Source organism: Notothenia rossii (assembly GCF_949606895.1).
Source record: "Notothenia rossii genome assembly, chromosome: 1".
NCBI classification, from domain to species: Eukaryota; Metazoa; Chordata; class Actinopteri; order Perciformes; family Nototheniidae; genus Notothenia; species Notothenia rossii.
The window spans coordinates 16,897,538-16,919,806 of NC_136912.1; the positions used below are offsets into that span (position 1 = coordinate 16,897,538).

A 22,269-nucleotide genomic window follows, 5' to 3' on the forward strand; every position below is an offset into this window, starting at 1 on the left:
GACCTGGTAAAATCAAGAACATGTACTGTAGGACTCCCAAATAATCTTATCTAACATGATATATTTAATATACAGCTTCAACAAATTCTAATAAGCGTTTAAATGCTCATCCCGAATAAGGAAGTCCTTTATTATGTATTTTATTCTGAACTTAAGGGTAAGGTGTGTAAGGTGCAAGTTTGTTTTTTCTTGTAATTGAATGTTGTTTTCCTTTTACACTACAAGATGATAGTGTGACTAACAGGATTTAGCATCGTCAAGTTGGGTATGGAAAATCAAATGTTTTTTAAATAAAAATGACACTTTAGGTACACTTCATCTCAAATTGTCACTATTTCAGTGACAATTTGATCCTTAGATTTGTGAAAAAACATTTCCCAAATGTTATTTAAACTTTGAATTGTATTAATGACCGGAACCTCTAACCGTTATGAAAACATTCAAATTGAGTGTATTGAGTCTCGGAAGTTAAGACAAATCAAAATACTTTCAGTTGGAAAAATCACAAATAGGCAAGATTCAAAATTCTTCCAAAACTGTTTGTATAGTTACTTTCAATTTTGTAAAGAAACATTTGCCCTTGTGACAAACAAAGTGAACACAATATTCAAGCTTGAGTCCTCTATTACACAATTAAAGTATATAGCTTTGGTTCAATTGCAGTTTTTAAAAATTAAATTTGACTTGATAAACACGATTTAATAAAATCCATTATTTTGTTTCATCATGTTTTTCCTTGTGTCGTACAGACTGTAAATTCAATCCTGTGTTGCGAGAATGACTAAATGATCCTTGTATCTACTCTTTTACACAGTGGAAACTTAATAATTATTCAAGACAAATGCCGTCTGAAGTTTAACAAACAGAAGTAATATACGAGCGACTGAAGTTCTCTTTGTGAACCAAGCTGAGCTAGTAAAGACCAGGCAGAGTCAACAGAATTTCAGACATGTGCGCTTTATTGGGTTGTTGTGTACAACAGAGGCTTGCACAAACCTTCATACAAGGTAGAAGCTTTGTCTTTTGCATAATGACAAAAACAAACTGGACCAAGTATTGTTTAAGGCTGAAAGTACAAAAACAAAAGATCGCATAATTTACATAAGCAATACTACAGGTCTGTTGGGCAGTGAGCCCCACCAGAGAAGAAACCTTCATAGAGGCAAATAAGGTGGTGAACAAACACATCTGGAATGACATACACAAACACAAGAATGGACATCATGTTCCACACATTCACACCGCATGGGACGCTCTGAACTTCCTGCAGAGTTTCTCCCCATCAGGGGGCTTGGTGCCATAGCCATAGTGATGAGGGAAAAACTGGAAGAGAGTGTTGTGGGCTCAGCACACACCAGTGTGTTGGTGCAGGAGTGTATGCAGAGCCAGTCGTTTGGGTTTGTAGCAGTGTGTGTTTTGGGGAGGGGACTGACAAGTCTGTTTAGAAGCACTTCCTGTGGACAATGCTGGGGCCGGACTCATCGTACTCCTGCTTGCTGATCCACATCTGCTGGAAGGTGGACAGGGAAGCCAGGATGGAGCCACCGATCCATACAGAGTACTTCCTCTCTGGGGGAGCAATGATCTGCAGAAAACATGGTGGAAACGTGTTAAAACATCCGTTTGTAAACCAACTTATATCCTGCAAATACTTGAAGTGTACAGTTAGACAATTGAGGCTGTCATCTTGTGCTTTGGCACCACTACAGATTAGGACAAGTTAAAAAACAAGCAATAGGGCTTGAATATTGCATTACCTATGTTTGTACACTAAATGGCAGCTGGGGTAAATAGCTTTCTACAACATGTTTTGCATTATTGCCTGTGGGAGGATGCGAGTAAAGGGCAATGAGGAGGAGTTATACCTTGATCTTCATGGTGGTGGGTGCCAGGGCAGTGATTTCCTTCTGCATACGGTCAGCGATGCCAGGGTACATGGTGGTACCTCCAGACATCACAGTGTTGGCGTACAGGTCCTTACGGATGTCGACGTCACACTTCATGATGCTGTTGAAGGTAGTTTCATGGATACCGCAAGACTCCATTCCTGTGAGAAGGTGTGAAAGAAGAAAGTAAGTTTGTGTTCAACATACTTTAAAATTAAAGCCCAGTTCTTGCTGCTACAAACTGAATATACAAGTATATTTTAGCAAATTCTTTGTAATTGATCTTACCAAGGAAAGAGGGCTGGAAGAGGGCCTCAGGGCAACGGAACCTCTCGTTTCCGATGGTGATGACCTGTCCGTCGGGCAGCTCGTAGCTCTTCTCCAGGGAAGAGGAGGAGGCAGCAGTGCCCATTTCTTGCTCAAAGTCCAGTGCAACGTAGCAAAGCTTCTCCTTGATGTCACGCACAATTTCACGCTCAGCTATAAGACAAGAAAAGTAGAGCCGCAACATTAGTAAACTCTTCGCTCTGCAACTATCCTTTAAGGAATCTAATATTCATTTTTTCAATACATTTAGTTTAATTTCAGTGTTTGTGGTCTAACCTGTGGTGGTGAAGCTGTAGCCCCTCTCAGTCAGGATCTTCATGAGGTAGTCCGTGAGGTCTCTGCCAGCCAGATCCAGCCTGAGGATGGCGTGGGGCAGGGCGTAGCCTTCATAGATGGGCACTGTGTGGGTCACACCATCACCAGAGTCCATGACGATACCAGTGGTACGACCAGAGGCGTACAGGGACAGCACAGCCTGGATGGCCACATACATGGCAGGGGTGTTGAAGGTCTCGAACATGATCTGGAAAAGAGGAAAAGAGAGATGAGTCATTGAACCAGGGAGTCATAATAACCTGGAGTAAGCTAGAATGGGTTAGTACAGAAAGGCACTGCACACTGGCCTGGTTTTGTTTTGAGTAGAAACACCATATTAAAAACTAGTCACTTCAATAAACCTTTACTTAAGTTTAGTCAAGTTTACTCTTAAAGATGAGTGTAGCAATCTGCGCAAACATAATCTGTTGAACCATGCAGGCACCCGTGTAGTTGGAGGCTTGCCATCTACTTTAGAAAGTCTAAAAAATAAAAAACACACACCTGATCTAAAAGACCATGCTGCAAGAAAACAACATTCCTGATGCATTACATTGCCAGAGATAGAAACCTGAAGCCTCCACAGAGATGAAAATATCAGCACAGGATAGAAGAAACCTGGAGATTTAAGGAGCAGGAGGAAATTGACCGTTTGAGCAGAGGATGGAAAAATTGTAGGCGAGCAGAGAGTTTCCTGAGGGGATTTGTCAGTGTATGTTGGCGCTCCTTACCTGGGTCATCTTTTCCCTGTTGGCCTTGGGGTTCAGGGGCGCCTCTGTGAGCAGGACTGGGTGCTCCTCTGGGGCAACTCTCAGCTCATTGTAGAAGGTGTGATGCCAGATCTTCTCCATGTCGTCCCAGTTGGTCACGATACCGTGCTCAATGGGATACTTCAGAGTCAGGATACCCCTTTTGCTCTGGGCTTCATCACCAACATAGCTGTCCTTCTGGCCCATACCAACCATCACACCCTGGGAAAGAGAACAGAAAAACAAGTTACAAACAGCACAATGAAAGGCATTGCAGACAATATTTCAAAGCGTTTGTCATTAATGATTTAAAAGACAATTCAGAAAGTGTACCTGATGTCTGGGACGCCCAACAATGGAGGGGAACACAGCACGGGGAGCATCATCTCCTGCAAAGCCAGCTTTGCACATACCGGAGCCGTTGTCAACAACGAGGGCGGCGATTTCGTCTTCCATTTTCTGAAGAGGGGTGAAAGGGGGAGAATATTTAAATCAATATGGAAACTAAGACTACATTTAGTATAACAAGGAGTCTTGAAATATGAACAGACAATGCAGGAAAGTGTGTATCTAAAAGCAGTCTCATTACATTTCTGCCATATAAAAATCCAGATTTTTTGGAAATTATAGAAAATGGTTGTGTTTCTCTTTTTTTCTAACAGTAGTCGAATGTGCCCAAATAATTATAGTATGATAAGGAGTTTTTGCGACCCTGAAATCTCTTCAAATGTTTGTCTAGTTAACAACTTTTTAAAAAAAAGTCTAAATCTCAGTAGCTGGCACATTGGCCGATGGGTTTAAAGGTTTAACTGATGCTGTGTGACAGTCAGTTACATCTGGAAACATCAAGGCTGTTTAAAGCCTCGTCATTATGGGACTGGACGCTGGATGTCGCAGTGGCGCAGGTCCAGTCCAGATCCAGGGCTGAGAAACAAAAGGCTGATTCTCTCTGGGTCTGGCCATGGCCATATAAGGCAAAAGTGAGTAGAGCTCAGAGACGGCGGTGGCAGCCCCGTGTGTGCCGTTACACCCAGATGACACCGACCACTCCCTTACACCGCGATCACCATAACTGAATTAACCATGCCCACATGTTTTAATTTTAATACATCAGTTTAATTTTCGACGTGAATGAACTTCCGTGTTGTCAGTCATCAGGTGTCGTGACCATCAAAAGATAATGTGACAAAAAATTACTGACATGTGTTGGGTGTAACGTGATCTTTAACGAAATATCACATCAACCGTTTACCATTTATACACGCCCATGAGCGATTCAAACTAAGTCTTTTAGGTATAATCCGTCTAATCTACCATCAGACTGTCTGTTTGAAATCGGAGAAACCAGACACCGTGCCAAGGCGTGCATGTCACCGAGACGATGAAGACAGCCCGATTTGTTAAACTGATGACAGCAAGTTGTAACCGGGTAATGTCACACCATCTGCTGAGGATAAACGACAGCATTGCCAACATATTTCTATAGTTAACAGTTACTGGTGGCATCTTCTCAAACTCAACCGGTGTTTAATCAGAATCACAGTGAATGAAAGGCAACGTGATGCAGCGAATGTCAACTAGAAGCTTCAACGATTTATAATGCTTTAAATTGAGGGAAGTCACCCAGATAACTCACACATCATAACTTAACCGGCTAACTAAATTACGTTTGCTGGCTAAAGCAAAACTTGAACGTAGGTAAAAAGCACTCAAAATAAGCTTGCATATTGACTTACCTGTTTGAGGAAGGGTTATCGGCTTTGGGAAGTCTGTGAATGAGGGTTACACTCCGGTAGGATGTCTGAGTTTGACTGCAATAGAGGCCAATGATGTGCAGGGTTTTATGAGAGCCGGCGCTGCAGCCCCTTTCCATATAAGGACAACTTTCCGCACGGTGCCATCTGATTGGTCTGGCTGCCTCCACTGGGTGTGGCGCATGCAGATATCGCTCCTGCACTCTGACAAGAGAAGATGGGAAAAGCAACAGGAACACGAACCTAAACCCTACTATCAATACTATCAATCTGGGGTCGAGCAGTACAGTTCAATAACATACGTTTGTATTTCCCATTATGTCATTACAATGATAACAGCAAGTGGGATGATGAGACAATGCACTTGTGCTAGAAATCACTGCAGAGTCCTTGAGTATGAAACAATTAGCTTTAATGTTATTTTCTATTGAACTAATTAGAACACCTTTATGTTATTAAGTCTAGCCTTTTATAGTTGTAATCCCTGATACATTATCCACATTGGGGACATTGAGGAGATTAATAGATTTGTGAGCCCCTGGGCACAGACATGCTAAAAGGGCCCACCACCTCTCCTAAAAAGGAGCAATACAGTTAGACTGTAAAGTTATTTTACCCCTCTTTGTGTCTCTGTATAGTCATTTTGTGTCTCTTCCTGACAGCATAGTATGTGCATCTTGGAGTGACAATTTGTGTGTAGGTAGGTAGACTCTGCTTGATAAAATTACAAATAAAATGCAAATTCACTATGACACTTGGACGAGAGCCTTTTGGCTTGCAAATGATCGATACCTTCCACCCAAGCCCAAAGACTAAATGAAACTTTATTTCAGGTCTTGCCAGTTTTAGGGACTTGCAAAACAATGTATTGGGTCTGTTTTCCTAGTAATCCACCCATAACAGGGAGGGGGCCTACATATCCTGATTACACAAACTCTCCATCCACATTTTGCATATACCCATCTTATTGTCTTCTGTTGTAGCCTCTCGTGCATTGGATGAAAACCGCAGAACATCAATGATTCATCTAATTCAATTGAAGCACATAAGGGAATGCAACAGAACTAGGCTGAAGCATTTGCATATTCATGGCAGACACTTGTGGTAAGCAGTGCCAGGACATCACAATCTCAGGGTCACTTACAGCACCGTCAACACCCTGATTAACACGTCTGCCCTGGCATACCAGTGTGTCACACCACACAAAAACACACACACACATGCAGAGCAGAGTGATACTGATACATGTGGTCAAGCATAGCTGAGGCATGTTTACAGCAAACACTCAGTAGGCTGTAAATCTCTTATTGCTCATCACTTGTAATGTTTAAGTGGTCGGGGGCAGATTAACCGTGCCTGCCTCAATGAGTTGCGATACATCGGTGTGTATTTCTGGAATGTGACTATATTTGGTGTCAAATGAAAATATGGTGAGGCCTGATACAATTGTTAATAAGGAATGGCACCTAGTCAGACAAGCATATTTGTATACACTCATGCAAATATGTCCCCAAAGACTTGAGTTTCTCCAACCTGCAATACGTTTTCATGTTTATTTTTTGATAACACACTCAAGATGTCATGCAAAGCTCATCTCATAAGTTGACCGGAGAGTCAGAGTGGGTGGGTCAGGGTGCTGCTTTAACTCAATAAGGGCACTGGACAAAGACCCATACACTTACAAGCGACTTCTCACTGGCTCTATGTGTTCCTAATAAGGATATATAGGAGCCAGTACAGCAAAGGAGACAGGAAGTAGTTTTCATAGTGTTTTACTACATGCAGATGAATGCAGGAAGTGACCACACAGACCTACAAACACACACAACTGGCCTTGTGTAAGATCATCCAAGGATAAGATAGTAGGGGGTTGAGTGAGCTCATCAGGGAATTGGCGTTATCCTGCTTTAGACAGACACAACACACACACACACACGCAAACACACACACACACACACACACACACACACACACACACACACACACACACACACACACACACACACACACACACACACACACACACACACACACACAAACACACACACACACACACACACACATACACACACACACACACACACACACACACACACACACACACTGGGCAGGACAACCATCCCTTTAAGAGTTCCTTTGGATGACGTCCATATAAGGAGATATTGGAGCTGGTCACATGGGAGGAAGAATGCACTGCTCATGTCATGTGACCAGTCTGAGGAAATGAATGAAACTCCCTTTTTAAGGATGTATGTGTCAGTGTGTCTGTGAGCAAATGTGCATGTTGCTTCAGGTTTAATTGCTGCATCCTTAATTCCCAGAGATGTACATGTATGTACTGATGAATGAGTAATACACTCTTTGTCAGCACTACAAATCATTTGCTGCGCCTGTATATGTTCTGCCTTTTTGTGTCATCTTTCTTTGTGTCTATATTTCACTTCTGCTTTCTTCTTTGAACAATTGTATCAACTTTTCAAAACCTGCAGGTACTGTTCTTGATTATTTTCTGATATGTTTTAGAACGCCTTTTGTGACCCTTTGTCTATGGACTAAAGATGAAAAATAGACTTATGGATAATTCTGGCTGCATTGGAATTTGTACTTAGTAAATGACATTGTACCTTCTCTCAAACAAACTAAATTAAAGCTACATAAAATGGTATCACCAACATTTCTTAACTTGTTTTTTGTTATAATTTTGAAATAAGTGACTCCTCCCTGACAGATATTTCCCAATGTTTCCTCTCATGACAGTCCTCAAGCAATTTCATTATTATGTGGCGTGCGTGAATTAGTATGCATTACAACACACAAACACACACATGCACACACTTATGAACACACTTCCTGCATTGCTCACTCACACAGTCAGAGAAATCCACAGGCCTGGCTCTTGGCTCTGACTAAGACCGTATATGGAAGAAGCTAGCAGGTAGCTTCTGTCCACTTCTCACTCATCCCTATCTCTGGCGCCCTCTCTCTCCCTTTAACAAATGTTCACTCTCTTCCTTCATTCACCACATTTCCCCTCTACCCGTTTCATTCATTTCCTTATTTATTTCCGAGGAAAATGCCAATTATAGGAGTGCAATGCAGTATTTGCCTGTTTCACTCTCTACCAGTTTGTCCCGGTCATTTATGGCGTCACATTCCAGCAGAGGTTCACACACAGCATCAAGAGGTGTGGCTTGTGTGTGAGTAAGTGTGTGTGTGTGTGTGTGTGTGTGTGTGTGTGTGTGTGTGTGTGTGTGCTCAAGTGAGTCAGAGAGAGGAACAAAGGTATGTGTAATACTTTGTCAAGTAATATTAGAAGATACAAGTTCCAGACTGACAAATACAAGTCAACACATCACACTAATTCCCCGGCCTCTGATTAAGCAGTGTGTCATTGAGTTGAATTTACAAAGACTTTACAGTGGTTTAGGCCCACATAGACCCCTTCATGACTTTAAACATATAAGCCCTCTCGCTTGATTTGATATTCTGTTCACCCATTACCAGAGTACAAACTAATCTTGGAGTATCATCATTTATTTATTATGTACAACATGGAGGTTGAACCATGGCCAGCTTGGGAGCCAGAGGAAAAACATTGGCCATTATAGGCAAAATATTCTTTCCCATAGGTCATTTATAACAATAGAGTATATAAGATCAAATCATTTTCCCATACCCCTTTTAAAAATAGATTTATTTCAAATAGTGTCATTTGTTTACTTTTTATTTGCTTTATCAGAATATGATTAAATGAGCATGATCAATTATCAGACAGGGCACCATGATTAGGTTCAGTAATAATGTGGGCCACACCTTAGTTTCGAGTGTACTTTAAAACTGAATTATTAAACGATGTACAAAGAACAACCTGGGTTAGTAGTACACTTAATCAATGTTCGCCGAGAACAAACTTGTATATATTTTGAGTACAAATATTTAATTTAAATATTTTGTATTCTTTATTTGCGTTTGAATGGTTTATACTTTACTATTTGTGAAATGTTTTAATGCATTGTATAGAGCACTTCCACTGCCCTTGTGCTTGAAAAATGTGTACATTTTTGTATTTCACAAATACAAATCTTTGTCATGCAATGACCTCAGAGTAGAAAGCACAGTATGTTTAAATGCAAAAAAACGGACATTTTAACTGCCAGAAAAACAAATAACACATTTATTGTTGCCCTGAGTAAGATTTGTGTTTATTAAAGCATTATATAAGACTCTGCACCATAGACAATTAGACAGCATCTTTGTTTTTCCATCTTTTCAGGATATTCTAAATCTTATAGGAGTTTGCATATAGGAAACATTTTGCAGCTTCAAACTGGTAGTAAACATTTAGCAGGTAACAATTTGACGAAATATACACTTATATACACATATACACTTATTCTTTTGAACGTTTTTCTCAACACAACAAGAACCTTTACAACATTTAAGACCTAATATGCAAGAATGAGCTGCAAAATACCAGTGTCAACATTTGAGTTGTTTCTTCTTTATGCTGTCAAGCAGTCCAGCTCTTCCCCAGGTCCACCAGCTCCATGCCCTCACAGTAGGACCGCGGCCTCGACACTCTAACCTGGTGAAAACAACACATCATTAAATATATTGAATTACACATCTCTATCTCTATGTCTCACAAACAAAGTGAAACACTCACTGCAGGCGTCCTGTGGGAGGCCAGCTGCTGTAGAAGTGGGAATGGAGTCCACTGGATGGGCTCCACAGGCCAGCTACACACAGAGAGGTCACTGGCCTTACCCGAGTCCAACACCCCATCCCCCATGCTCATCTCACTTCCTCTCCAACCATACTGAGAGCTACAGGGAATACACAGACAAAACATCATTTGTATGATTTGTGTGTCAATATTTCCATATTTATATTTCATTGTAAAATCAGATTTCTATACATCCTAGAACATTGTTAACTATAGATTATCGTTGTATATTATACCTGTGTCCTTGTGCCAGATGCTGAAACCCAAATTGTCTCAAAAGGTGTGTGAGTGTGTCAATGAGCATTAGATCAGTAGAGCAGTTTGGTACTGTGGCAGCCCTGCCATCAGTGTATGAGTGGGTTAATGTTGGCGTGTAGTGTTAAAGCGCTTTGAGAGGACTAGAAAGGTGCTATATGAATGATTCCATATTCAAATGGTGTCAATTAATTACTTGTGAATGCAAATTTAAGTTGTCTGGACTCGGTTGAAGCGGTGAAATGTTGCCCTCTATTTCTTTTAAGCAATTGGCCTGGCATTAAACATATTACTTTAAAAGTGCTCAAGTTTACAAATGCTATTTCACATCCTGACCAGTTTTTCTTTATGTCTAATTTGGGTTTTCTAGAAATATCTTCGGCATGGTTTCACAAAAGACCAAAAACCTAACAGACAGATAGGTAGAAAAAATCAAGATCCTAAAAGTGTATCGCAGAAATGTGATTTTAAACAGGACAAAAAGGCAATTAATGACAGCTCTTGTTGGAGAAATACAATGATTACTAATGCTTAAAAAAGGGGCAACATCCCATAACAGGTAATGAAATCTAGCGCAGCATTACTTTAACTAAAATTACAGGTTTTTATTGTAAGAACCCAACTTGAGATACAGCATATCATTTAGATCAGTTTGAGGAGGACAGACAGACCTTTTATTCCAGCATAATCCATAACTTTGTGATACTGTTAAGGTATCTGGACCATTCAAGTGTGATATTTGACTTTTAGTGTGTCTGTGTCTGTGTCTGTGTGTCTGTGTCTGTGTCTGTGTGTGTGTACCTTTGCGGGTAGATTGTATTGATGCGTGTCCCATGGCTGGCAGAGGTGGAGGCCAGGGACAACGTGTCGTCGTGGTAACAGCAGGGGCGGTCGAGCGCCCGCAGGTGCAGCAGCTCATTGGAGCGTGTGAAAGCGGGATTATCCAGTGAGTCAGCTGATCCGGCCCACGAGCGCAACCAGAACCGCCCTGAAAGCTCGTCAAAATGGTTGAACCTGCGATAGCTGCATAAAAAAATAATAAGATGAATATTTACAGGGTACACTTATATATTGTATTCATTTATTGTTTCTGCTTCAATTTGATCTGGGTTTAAGTAAGACAAACATTGTTCATACTTATATACAGTGTTGGACAGCAACTAAGTACATTTATTCAGTACTGTACTGTAATTTTTAGGAACTTTTTGCTTTAGTATTTCCATTTTCTTGCTTCTTTATACAGCTGCTCCTTCTGAGGAAACTATTTTATTTTTCACACCATAACATTTACTTGATAACTTTAGTTACATTGAAAACATGATGATTGACAATGCAAGATATAATTAAAAAAGATTAAAATACACTTTATTGACCCCTTGTTAGAATTCAAAAGATACCCGTCAGTATGTTAAAAAACAATTATAACATTAAAATGATGGACACATCAATCATACTCTAATATCATATATTACTATAAAACAGGTTGTTGTGCAGAAAAAATAATTTGACTACTTTAAGTATATTTTAATGCTAATACTTTTCTACTTTTAATTATATATACATATTATATAATATACTTGTGATATTTTGAATGTAGGTCCTTTACATTCAACAGAGTATTTCTGAACTGGTATTACTACTTTAAAAGATCTGAGTACTCTGTATATCCGTTTTATCCCATGTAATGTTACTGTGTCCACCATGATTACTTTCCTATTGCTTTGGTTAGAAGAAAAAATACTTTTATTGTTAAAAACCATCCAATACGTCTCTACGCGCAGCCCAGTGACACATGTTCAACTAGTGAGAGACAATTGAGGCTCAACAGTCTAATTGGTGGGTTGTTTCATTGATTTCTAGCCTCTTTGCAAAGTACATGGCTCAATAAAGTGTTGAGGAAAAAAATAGAATCAATGTTGGGGAGATGTTCAAACGACAGTCAGCTGAATGTGCTCTCCGACTGGAGCTGCTGGAGGAAGTAAAGCTCAGATCGAAGGGTCAAACTTTCTCTGGACAGGAAGCTCTCTCCCTACTGTTAATGAGATACTGTTGATTTAAGGCTTAACCTCACAGAGTTTGAAATCTCTCCGTCTAAATCTGTACCCACTATTAGACGTTAATCTCAGTAATAGGATGTAGTAAAGTATCTCAGTTCAGGTAAACAAAACGCCCATGCAGCCCCACTCAGATGACAACATAAGTGTCTTTACACAACACAAGGCTGAAACCCGAAGTCAACACTTCAAAGCGCTTTTATACCTACAATGTATCAGGTCCACACAGGGCTATCAAGGGACACAATAATGTCTAATCCAGTGAACTACGTACATTTCATAGGCCAACATTTTCATATTTGATTTAAATGTATTTGATGTAGGCCTTAACAGTTTGAAAAAAAGGTCTAAATGCAATTTTATTATTTGCAATATAATTTAGCATTAATTAGCATTTATTTGCGACAAGGATCTGAACATAACAAAGGCTATGTCGGTATCTCTGCAGCCCAACAGTAGTAAACTCAGAATTGTATTTCAATGTGGACACATACATCTACAGTACCTACTCTGATTTGGACACTGCACCAATGTTGAATGTTCTCCCTAACTTAATGCGATAAGTTAACTTAAACTGCAAATTTCAGGCGGCACAAAAGAAGAATAGAATAGTTTGCCAGGTCCAAAATCACATTTATCCCTTCCTGGCCCAGCACCCTAACAGACTTGACGTGATGACAGTGAACGCATCATGGTACAAAATGAGGGCTGACAGCAGCATTTGGATTAAGTCTGGATGTCTCAACATTTTCCAAAGTCTTCAGCAAAACGTTCATCACAGTCTGTGGTTCTGCAGCCAGACTATGACACCTAGTGGACACAACTGCAATTACAATTTATGTTTATTCAATTATTGCCATACTGTATACTGTAAGTGTCACAACACATGATTTCTCTACAAAGTGTCTATTGTGGTATTGTCGTCTATGTTTAACAAACGTGTGTGTGTGTGTATGTGTGTGTTATGTTCTTCCCATTTTTATAGTCTTGCTTTTATGTGACGTGGTCTTTTTATTGCTTTTATTCTTTGTCTTTTTATAGACTTGTTTTTTTTTGGATCTGTTTTCTTTAACTACGCCTAATTTTGTCTTGTTTTTGTCTGGCCTTACACTGAAAACACATCAGAGCAGAGGGAGAGTTAGTGCCTGCGGCGTAGCTGCCATGCAAGGTCTATGGAAACCGGCAACAGCTGTCACAGCGCTTTCCAAACTGCTTTTTTAAAGTAAATATCATTGTTATTGTTAATAATATTATTCTTAGAATATATGTATTGATTATTTACTTTGGTAATTTAGGGACTGTTCACCACACACTAACACAAACACAGTAATTATATGTGGGCATACCTGCTCCGAGTCTGATCCACTTTGGCCTGGATCAGAATGGCTCTGTAGCGCCGCACTGCAACGAGAGCCAGAATACCAATCATCGTCACCATGACGAGTAAGATGGCAAGACATGCGCCCACGAGACGCGCTCGAGTCATCCTCAGATCACACCTCTGACCCATGTACCAGAAGTCCACTCCTACGAGGCAGCTGACACACCAGGAAAAGGATAATTACATGCACAAAACATTATTGGATAGACGGAAAGATACAACATGATTGAGTGTATTAGTGCCTCTGTGTGCTCCTACCGGCAAACTGGAAGTTGTCCCGGGTGGTGAGTACAGATTCCTTGGTGGTGGCAGTAGTCGAAGTGGCAGACTGAAGAACAGCTATAGTTTGTGGTGCCAGGCTGAATCACACACTTGTAGCCTGCTGGACATTGTAGTAACCAGTCACACACATCACCCTGCAGACCTGTGTTAAAGAGTGAGGCGGGTGTTTACCACATTTTCATTATATCTACATAAAAACAACATTGTGTTAGTCAGTCTCAGTGCTTCCCTACCCTTTATGTGGCAGTGTTGGATTCATTAACGAAGACTATAATGACTTCTAGTTTTCCCACATTAGTTTTGGGGGATTTCACCTATGCAATGCAACTGTCTAAGGACAGAGGTAATCGCGTCCTGAACAGTCTGAAAAGGGAGCAAGAGTAAGCCAATTTCAATACATAAGCTACTAAGGATTTTTTTTTTCTTCTTAAATATGAAGTCTACCTTTAAAAAAAAAAAAGGCAAAGCAATCCACAAAGACTTGGAAAAGGTTTGCATACATAAAAATAAATGTAAAATGAGTACAGTAAGATGATAACATGCCAAAATAACAAGTTAAATAGTAATACCAATGAGCCAGACATGTTAATCAGATTTCTCAGAACAGGACTGCGAGCCCAACCGAGTTACGATGTTTGCATGAGTCCATCTGTAACTGGGGTAATTAAGTAAGCATGTTAAGGGTGGAATTTCTTCTCAGATAAATGAAGACACTGTGACCGACTGCTAACCTGGACTTTTAACCTGGACTTTTAACCTTCATTAACAGAGCAACATTATCAAATGTTTTCAAATTAAAAGAGTCAAGGATAGAGGAAAGTCAAGGAAGAAAGGCGAACAACATGCACAGGGCGGCCTAAAAGTTAGCCATCTTTGTTAAAAGGGACCCTACTCTGCTCATTTTCAGGTTCATATTTGTATTTTGTGCCTCTACTGTGACATGAGTACATGCTTTATTGTTCAAAAAGGTCTTTATTCTACTCATAATGCCTGTGCTGCAGCCCCTCTTTTCACCCTATGTCTGAAAACAGAGCCCAGTCTGCTCTGATTGGATAGCCAGCTGGCTCTGTTGTGATTGGTCAACCGCTTAGAGAGACAGGAACTTCCTCAAGAGGGAACTTTGGGGTTTTATCCTTTGCAGACCATTTGCATGCACAACAACCTATATAACACTCGACAAGAAAGGGGAAACCCCCAAAAAGCATAAACATGCCTTTTTAAAGTGTATGTGGGCATCTCAACCCAGGCTTACCTCCCAGTGTGATGTTGGTAATCTTGGATGATCTGAAGCTCCTCCCCTCGCTGAGAGCTTCAGATAGTCCTGTTCGTTCCAACAGTGATGAGGGTCCTGTCATGCCGAGCCACTGCAGAGCTCCGCTGGTTTTAAACTCCACCACACTCTGCACTGCATGGCCACTAAAACAGCAACACATTCACCTTCAGCACCTCTATTTACATAACCTCACCACAGTGTGTGCCTCTCGTGGGTTTCCACTGTATTGGAGTCATCCAATTTTCAGAAAATGTAAAACCTTGCCATCTCTGAGAAACCCTGAAGGTTGTTTTACGACACTAATTGCTGTTCTGGATGTACAGTATGTCTGAACGGCAGATAGCTGCCAACTAGCCAATGGACATAGTGACACATTCAGCAACTAAATATTTCCCTCCTTAGGAATTAGGAGGCAACAACATAGCTAAAAGAGGAATGCATTTGATTTACAGGAACAAGACATTAAATTAAGGAAGTTACACATATTTTGGATGTGTAAATAAGCAACTGATTTGTAGGGTGTTAAAATGTCAATGTGGTTAAAACTTGTGACTTGAATTCAATGGTTATACATAGGCACACACGAGGACTAAATGCAGTTTAGTTTAAGTACATGTGCCCTCTTAAACACCTTACCTGCTCCAGACTCCCAGCAGCCTGCTGAACCCCGGGACTTTCCGTAGGTATGGATCCACCTGGACAAAAACAGGGAGGGATAACTTTGTAGCAGCTACTAAAGAAGACTCTAAAGCTGTCTTATGGATTTATTTGGGGTTTTATGCCTGCTGGTGTGTGTTTGAATAAGTCTCACCCAGGCTGCAGTGTCTTCCTCCAAACCAGAAGTAAAAGCCGATCTGGAATCTTCTACAAGGATCTGAAGCAGCAGCTCAATCGACTCGACTGGACATAGCAAGCAAATAAAAAAAAATACAACAAATGTAGACACCAAAACATATTATTTACTAGATAGTTTGGATGTTTTGAAGTGGGATTGTATTTGTTACCAACTGATGGTCATTGTATTATGTACAGATGATGTGACTTTTGTCAATCTGAACTACAAGGCTTTTAAAAAATATATATTTTATTTACTTTTGGGGGGATTTTTTTGTCTTCAATGATAAAACCGACAGGAAAGGGGGAGAGAGAGGATCACATGCAGCTAGAGGGGTTAGTTTTCAGACAAGAGGTACAGTGATAAATTCCCACTCTACCAGGTAAGCTACCACAGTGCATCACTGTTGTATTTTCAAGATGAAAAGTGACATTGCATACTTTGCTTTTGCAGCACAAGAGAATAATGTTGCTATAGTTTCAAGACATAATCAAACTCATCAAGAAATCAAAATCAGATCTTGTCAAATGCAATCTTGGCTGATAATAGTTACTTTTTTGTAATCCGTTACTAGCCAACATTGACCATGAATAAGTGACTCATAAATCCCCGCTTCAAAACATCCTAACTAGTCTATAAATCCCACACAAATCTTTATCATACCTTTGATGGCTGCAGGTTGGTCCGGCACAATGTAGAACTTTGGTGTCTGACTGGTTGTGGAGCTTAAATTGGGCACGGAGGTTAAAACAGAAGGTGTGAATACCACATGGTTTTCCTTGCTGTCATATGGTGCTGTCCAGGATGGAGCTTCAGTTGTGGGAGTTTGTGTAGTTGTGCTGCTGGAAACCCACTGCCAAGACTCATTCTGTACTTCTATCTCTCTTTTTCCATCATCTGCTTTTACAGTTGTGAGTGAGACCAGAGGAGTTTGGGTAGTAGTAAGGTAGTTGTTAAGCTGTTCATGTGTGACTGAGACATCAGTGGAAGATGGTAAAGGCAGGTGGTTCTGTGCATGAGTTGTGTGTGAAGATGTTTGTGAGGGTATAGGCGTGGTTTTGTGGTCGATGAGGAGTGTGTGTGCAGCGGAGTCAGTGGTAATGGAGGGCAAAGACAGGGGTGCGTGTGTTGAATGTGAACCAACAGGAAATGTAGTGTGTGTTTGGAGGGTGTTTGAAGGTGTTGATGAGTGTATGGATATACTGGAGGACAAAACAAGGACGGGAGTCTGTGAATTTGTGGGCGAGTCGTCGTGTAGGAGTGTATTAGTGGAAGGCAGGGTGTACGTTTTCGTGTCAGTAACTACATCTCCCAACGTCAGATCTTCTCTGGGTGTAGAAGAAAAATCTGTGAAACCCAAAGTGCCATCATCGACTTTGGTAAAGTCAGGCGATGAGGAGAGAGAGTTAGAAGCCATTTCTGTATTTACTTCATTTCTTTGTGTCGCTGTTTGTTCTTCTTTGTTTGTCCAGGTAAATGGGGAGGATGCATCAGGAGATGGCGAGTGTGTGAAGCTCTCTGTGCTTTGTGGAGAGTTGGTTTTACTCTCTGTGGAATTAAGAATGTCAATCATCTCTGTGTTTTCAAATGTATCAGAGGCCTTGAACGCAACCGTTTGACTTGTAGCATATGACGCAGATGATGCAGATGAGTCAGTACTGTTTAGATTAAATGAAGCAGCCTCCACAGCACCAACAGAGGTGTCGGGCTCAGTTGTGTGGGTGGTGGATGAATGAGTTCTGCTTGGTTCCTGTAAGGATGATAATGATGCAGTGGGGTCAGTGTGAGAGCGTGTGCTGCTTGAGTCATTCTGCTGAAGGTCGGTGGAAGATGTTAAAGGATCAGAGGTGACAGTGGAGGTCAAATCAGAGTGAAGTCTGTCTGTGCTTCGCTGGCTCCTCCAGGAATGGGGTAGTTTCTCTACAGATGCCCCACTTACAGCTCCACCACGTGGGATTGGGATGGTGCTAATCTCCCGGTTTGTTCGTGAAGGTTGCTCAGGGGGAGAGGAGGTGAAAGATGGGACCCTGGAGCGTAGATGATCTTGTGTGGGTGTAGATAGTTTAGATGTGGCTGTATATTTGTGTTTATCTGTGCCATGCAAAGTGTCAGAGCCACGTGTCAGTGCCATCTGTGTACGAGGGAGCTCGTAATGTAATTTTCCTTCTGGTGTGTGTGATGTGTGAAACAGTGTATCTGTGCTTAGAGCTTGCTCAAAATAGGGGTGTGTCCGCTCTCTGGCAGACATTTTGCCATCAGCGAGGTGAGCGGCTCCAGATGTATCCGCTCCATTGTTCGGTTCTTCCTCAGGAAGAGGGAGCGTTTCCCTATCGCCTCTCCCAGCCACAGTGAGTCCCTGCAGGGGTGAGGTGGGGCGCAGCAGCCCCTGGTCCTGAGAGGAGGGACTAGACGCAGACTGAGGCCCATAACTCTGCTCCAGACCTTCGTACATACGACCTCTGCCCCCTTCTGTTCCGCTCACCACATCTTGACCAATCGGAGCTGTGCTTGTGAAACTGGTTCCTGACTCAGACCAACTCAAAAGGTCTGAATGTGGGCTGTTGTTGTCCTCCGAGGAATTCCTCCCATTTTCCTGGACTGAATGACCAGAAACAAACACAAAACAGAGAGGGACAGGGTGAGGAGAGATAGAGTGGAAATCACAACACAACATATCTCTTTCTCCCACACCACAGCGAGCGTGATAAGAACTTTCCGTAGATTCACAGCTAAAAGCACAATGGAATTCCATCATTTAACATTATACAATCAAAGCATTAAGATAGTGTTCTTCTGTAAACAGATATTTTTCCTTTACTCATTTAGACAACAAAATCACCCCAAAAAACAACAACTCTAAAACAAGTCTGACCCAAATGTAATTACAACAATTAGATCAAACTCTCGTGATGATGGTGCAGGGAAGGGGCCTTTCTGACCCAATAAGTCAAACTAGATAATTGAGTAAAGGTTTCTCACCATAATAGAAGAGCTGAAATGCATTTGAAGAGTGTCCTGCTCCTGTCCAAGTGAAGCTGGCTTTGTTTCCGTCACATAGAGAGAGCAGAGCTGTCTCCCCGCTCTTGAGGACTTTGTCTTCTTCGTTCAAAACACATCGCACTGACATGCTCAAACCACTCTCCAACCATACTAACTTTAATAGTCCCGTCACACCCAGAGGAACATCTATCGTCCAAGTGCAGTTTGAAGGTGGTAGGGTTTTTTCAGACTGGTTGGTGTCAGTAATAAGTCCAGGTAAAGTGAGGTTGATGTGACCAGAAGGCTCTTTGTCCACGCGGACATTTCCCCCACAGTGTTGGTGCAACAAGGCCAATGTTTTATCTGAGGAAAGATTAAAAAACCAAGGTTATGGTAAGAGAGGGTATCACTTTGGCATACATCTTGATGATGAAGATATAATAAATTCAAGTTTTGAAAGAAATGCATGCTAGAAAAAAAGTCAATAGACAGAAATTGCTAAATATTTTGATAGTATTCTAAAGGTATTTTATTATCTCAAATATTTACCGTAGGTTTCATGTTTTTCTCTGTATCAATATATGAAATGTTATATAACAAACGATTAATTGAGACAAGAATCAGCAGAATATTTAGTATAGAAAATAGTAGTTGTTAGTTAGTTGAAGACTGTTTTAAAATAAAAATAATTTGGGATTAGAAAGGTAAAAGCAAACGTAAGAGAGATTTGAGAAAATTAGTGAAAACAATCAAATGTTGACAACATATCAAAGAGATTCCCCCTTGTTTGTTAATCGTTTCAACATTTTGATGAAACCTACGAGTCTGAGTCTGAGCTTGAAACATACAGGTTTTTACCCTTAAAACTAACACCAACAAACATTTTTCTGTCAATACAGCAGCACTATTGCAAAAGTAACTGAAAAGAAACAGCAGTTTTATCTTAAAAGTGTGTCCGATATAAGTCCAGTGATAACAAAAAGAGTTGCCTACATGCTAAACTCGTCTGGCAGATTTGCTTACCTGTTGTGATAATAAAAAGCAACAGACAGGCGTGGAGCTGCATTTCCAATCCTGAGACATTTCAGTGTCGCAGACCTGATAAATCCCAAATCCATGTACAGATTCTTCAGATTTACAGTCTGTGTGCGTTATGAGTACGAGCAGACGCCGAAAAGCGAAAAATAATCCCCTGTTTTCCTGCGGATAGTCCCAACTAAACGGAGAGCGTCAGAAACTTTCCTTCTCCATCATTTCCTCCGAAAGGAAACCACTTTGCTGTCAATGACCAAGCGACGCACAGTCCCCTAAATTAGAGACACGTGTGTGTGCGTGTGTGTCCGGTACTGACAGAGAGGTTTTATTTGCGCCCCAAGGCTGTTCTTGCAGTCTTTGAATCAATCAGCATTTCCAGAGATGAGAAGGAGGAATCTAGTGGTCGCGGCAGGAGCTGGTTTTTACACACATTCTTAAACGCAACACAGGAAACCTTTACCACAGGAGGCATGAAGATATGACAGGGCGGGTTCATTAGCGCCTCACATGCACCCCTCTGCGGGTCAGACAGGAGGTTCGTGGGCATTAGGCCTCTTTGAAGAGAACCAGATTTTGTGGCTCCTTTCATTTCCAAGGCTTATAGTTCTTTCTCTTTTTAAAGGTCACCTATTATGCAAAAAACACTTTTTCATGTCTTTTAAACATGTGTCCCCTCTCTGTAAAGAGATTCTGAAAGTTTCAGGAAAAAATATTTGCTCATTTGTCCTGATCCATTTATTTATAAACCTGTCTGAAAATGAGCTGATCAGATTTTGACCACTTTATGATGTCATAACAATTTTAACGGGCGTGAAATGTGAGCGCCGGAGACTCGCAGCCGCGAAACTGTGGCGCGTTAAATTGCGCCGCATTTGCGCCTAAACGTTCTTGAAATAAATAATAGTCATTGTTCATTACAGTTTCTGAATATTTGTGAATATTTCTGGGTGTTGCCATCTGTAGGCTACGTGGCGGCGCTGCATTCTTTACGCTACTTACGTTGCTATGGTTACGGCGGCAAAAAAATGTGGATGTGAGATTTGCAAAGAGGCGAAAAGTATATTGATCTTCCTGCCGCTGGCAGAAAAACCCACCGGAGTGCACCTTTCACAATAATGGATGCAGGGAAAAGTCAGCAGTGATCAACAGAATAACCTGCGGTAAAAGATTTATAAGCACCATAAGAGCCAGGCACACGAAAAGGTGAACGAGATTTCGGAGATGAGAAAAAAAGATGACCTACCAAACAAGGTATTGGCAATCAATGTTGATCTAATGCAGGAAACATATACATATTTTTGTTCTGCCTATATGATTGCCAAAAAATAAATAAAATAGGGCTCCCCCGAAAGCAAATGGGTCATTCGAACACTGCTGAGAACTATAATAATATTGATTAAAAAGAGTATAATAGGATAACTTTAATGCTAACTGGGTTTGTCAGTGAAATAATTACTGGGAGGGTGTAAGATTTACATGGGCCTAACTTTGTCGAAAAAGTCGTGGGGACCATTTTTCCAGATTTAACATCAGCATAGCAGGAGACAAGATATGTACCAGCCCTGAGTGTTGAACCTTGAGAACCTGCATGAAAATCCAATGCATAGACCTCTGGACCATCAATCTGTTTTTATTTTAATGAACGTCTAACTATAGGTCTTGCTGTGATGTGATTTTGACAGCACACAGTTATGGAGGACAGAACATAACATGAGTAACAAAAATAGACGAATGCATAAATAAAGGAATACAAGAATTAATCAATGTGAAAAAAACTTTAATTAATAAATGTGGAAATAAATACAGCAATACATATTAACACAAATTGGAAATAAATAAAGGAATAGGTAAACACAAGAAAGAATAAATAAATACGGTCATAAACAAATGGATGTATATTCACTTCAGAGCCTTCAAGAGCCAGATATAAATGTTTATTAGCGTCAAAAATTGTGTTCTAATACCTACCTAAAACCATAGACTGTATATAAAGCCTAAAACTCATTGATTAAAAAAAAACGAAGTTTGGTAAAGTTGGAAAGATACACAGGCTAAATTCCATTATTTCTAAAGTACATATTGAAGTAACCTGACTCCAGATGCCCTGGTAGCCTTGAGTTTTTCTGAACAGATAAAAAGAAAATGGACTGTCACTTCTGTGATGAGTTTCAACAAGTGTTTTTACAATGTCTTCTCTGACAGGTCCTCTTATAACCCCAACCCAGCAGGGGAAGACTGGACTTGGTAAGGGATACGAAAAACAGTTAAATAGACACATTTATTTTTCTCAGACACATTTCCAGAAATAACAACAGACTAGATCCTGCGCTACACACTCCCTTACGGTAGATGGCAAAATACGCTCATTAAACGCAAACAAGTGATATCCACTCCGGTACAGCAGAGGGTGCAATAATC

The 22,269-nt window shown here is 40.7% G+C and overlaps 2 protein-coding genes across 2 annotated transcripts; both read right to left on the reverse strand.

The window, feature by feature from the left end:
* Positions 1-938: 938 nt before the first annotated feature.
* Positions 939-5,160, reverse strand: actb1 (actin, beta 1). Its single transcript, XM_079676281.1, has 7 exons — positions 5,014-5,160; positions 3,611-3,736; positions 3,260-3,499; positions 2,490-2,736; positions 2,175-2,366; positions 1,866-2,047; positions 939-1,585 (listed from the first exon to the last, which is right to left on the reverse strand). Exons 2-7 carry the CDS (start codon positions 3,731-3,733, stop codon positions 1,442-1,444), a joined length of 1,128 nt encoding a protein of 375 aa, XP_079532407.1. The 5' UTR covers positions 3,734-3,736; positions 5,014-5,160; the 3' UTR covers positions 939-1,441.
* Positions 5,161-9,191: 4,031 nt separating this feature from the next.
* On the reverse strand, positions 9,192-20,341 carry LOC307047183 (uncharacterized protein). Its single transcript, XM_079693953.1, has 11 exons — positions 19,840-20,341; positions 18,817-19,179; positions 16,501-18,435; positions 15,814-15,902; positions 15,639-15,697; positions 14,982-15,145; positions 13,706-13,871; positions 13,413-13,604; positions 10,814-11,035; positions 9,698-9,857; positions 9,192-9,616 (listed from the first exon to the last, which is right to left on the reverse strand). The coding sequence occupies exons 1-11, from the start codon at positions 19,880-19,882 to the stop codon at positions 9,542-9,544; spliced, it is 3,468 nt and encodes a 1,155-aa protein (XP_079550079.1). The 5' UTR covers positions 19,883-20,341; the 3' UTR covers positions 9,192-9,541.
* Between the last annotated feature and the right edge of the window lie 1,928 nt (positions 20,342-22,269).

Bases quoted from the DNA above. Each gene is read 5' to 3' on its own strand.
- actb1 (XM_079676281.1), bottom strand. From the start codon at position 3,733: ATGGAAGACGAAATCGCCGCCCTCGTTGTTGACAACGGCTCCGGTATG. The intron at 2,367-2,489 runs GTTAGACCACAA...CTTGTCTTATAG, and splicing joins CTACAGCTTCACCACCACAG to CTGAGCGTGAAATTGTGCGT. The intron at 1,586-1,865 runs GTATAACTCCTC...TGTTTTCTGCAG, and splicing joins CCACCACCATGAAGATCAAG to ATCATTGCTCCCCCAGAGAG.
- LOC307047183 (XM_079693953.1), bottom strand. From the start codon at position 19,882: ATGCAGCTCCACGCCTGTCTGTTGCTTTTTATTATCACAACAG. The intron at 13,872-14,981 runs GTAAGCCTGGGT...TCTTTAACACAG, and splicing joins TACCAACATCACACTGGGAG to GTCTGCAGGGTGATGTGTGT. The intron at 13,605-13,705 runs GTAGGAGCACAC...CTGGTGTGTCAG, and splicing joins GGACAACTTCCAGTTTGCCG to CTGCCTCGTAGGAGTGGACT.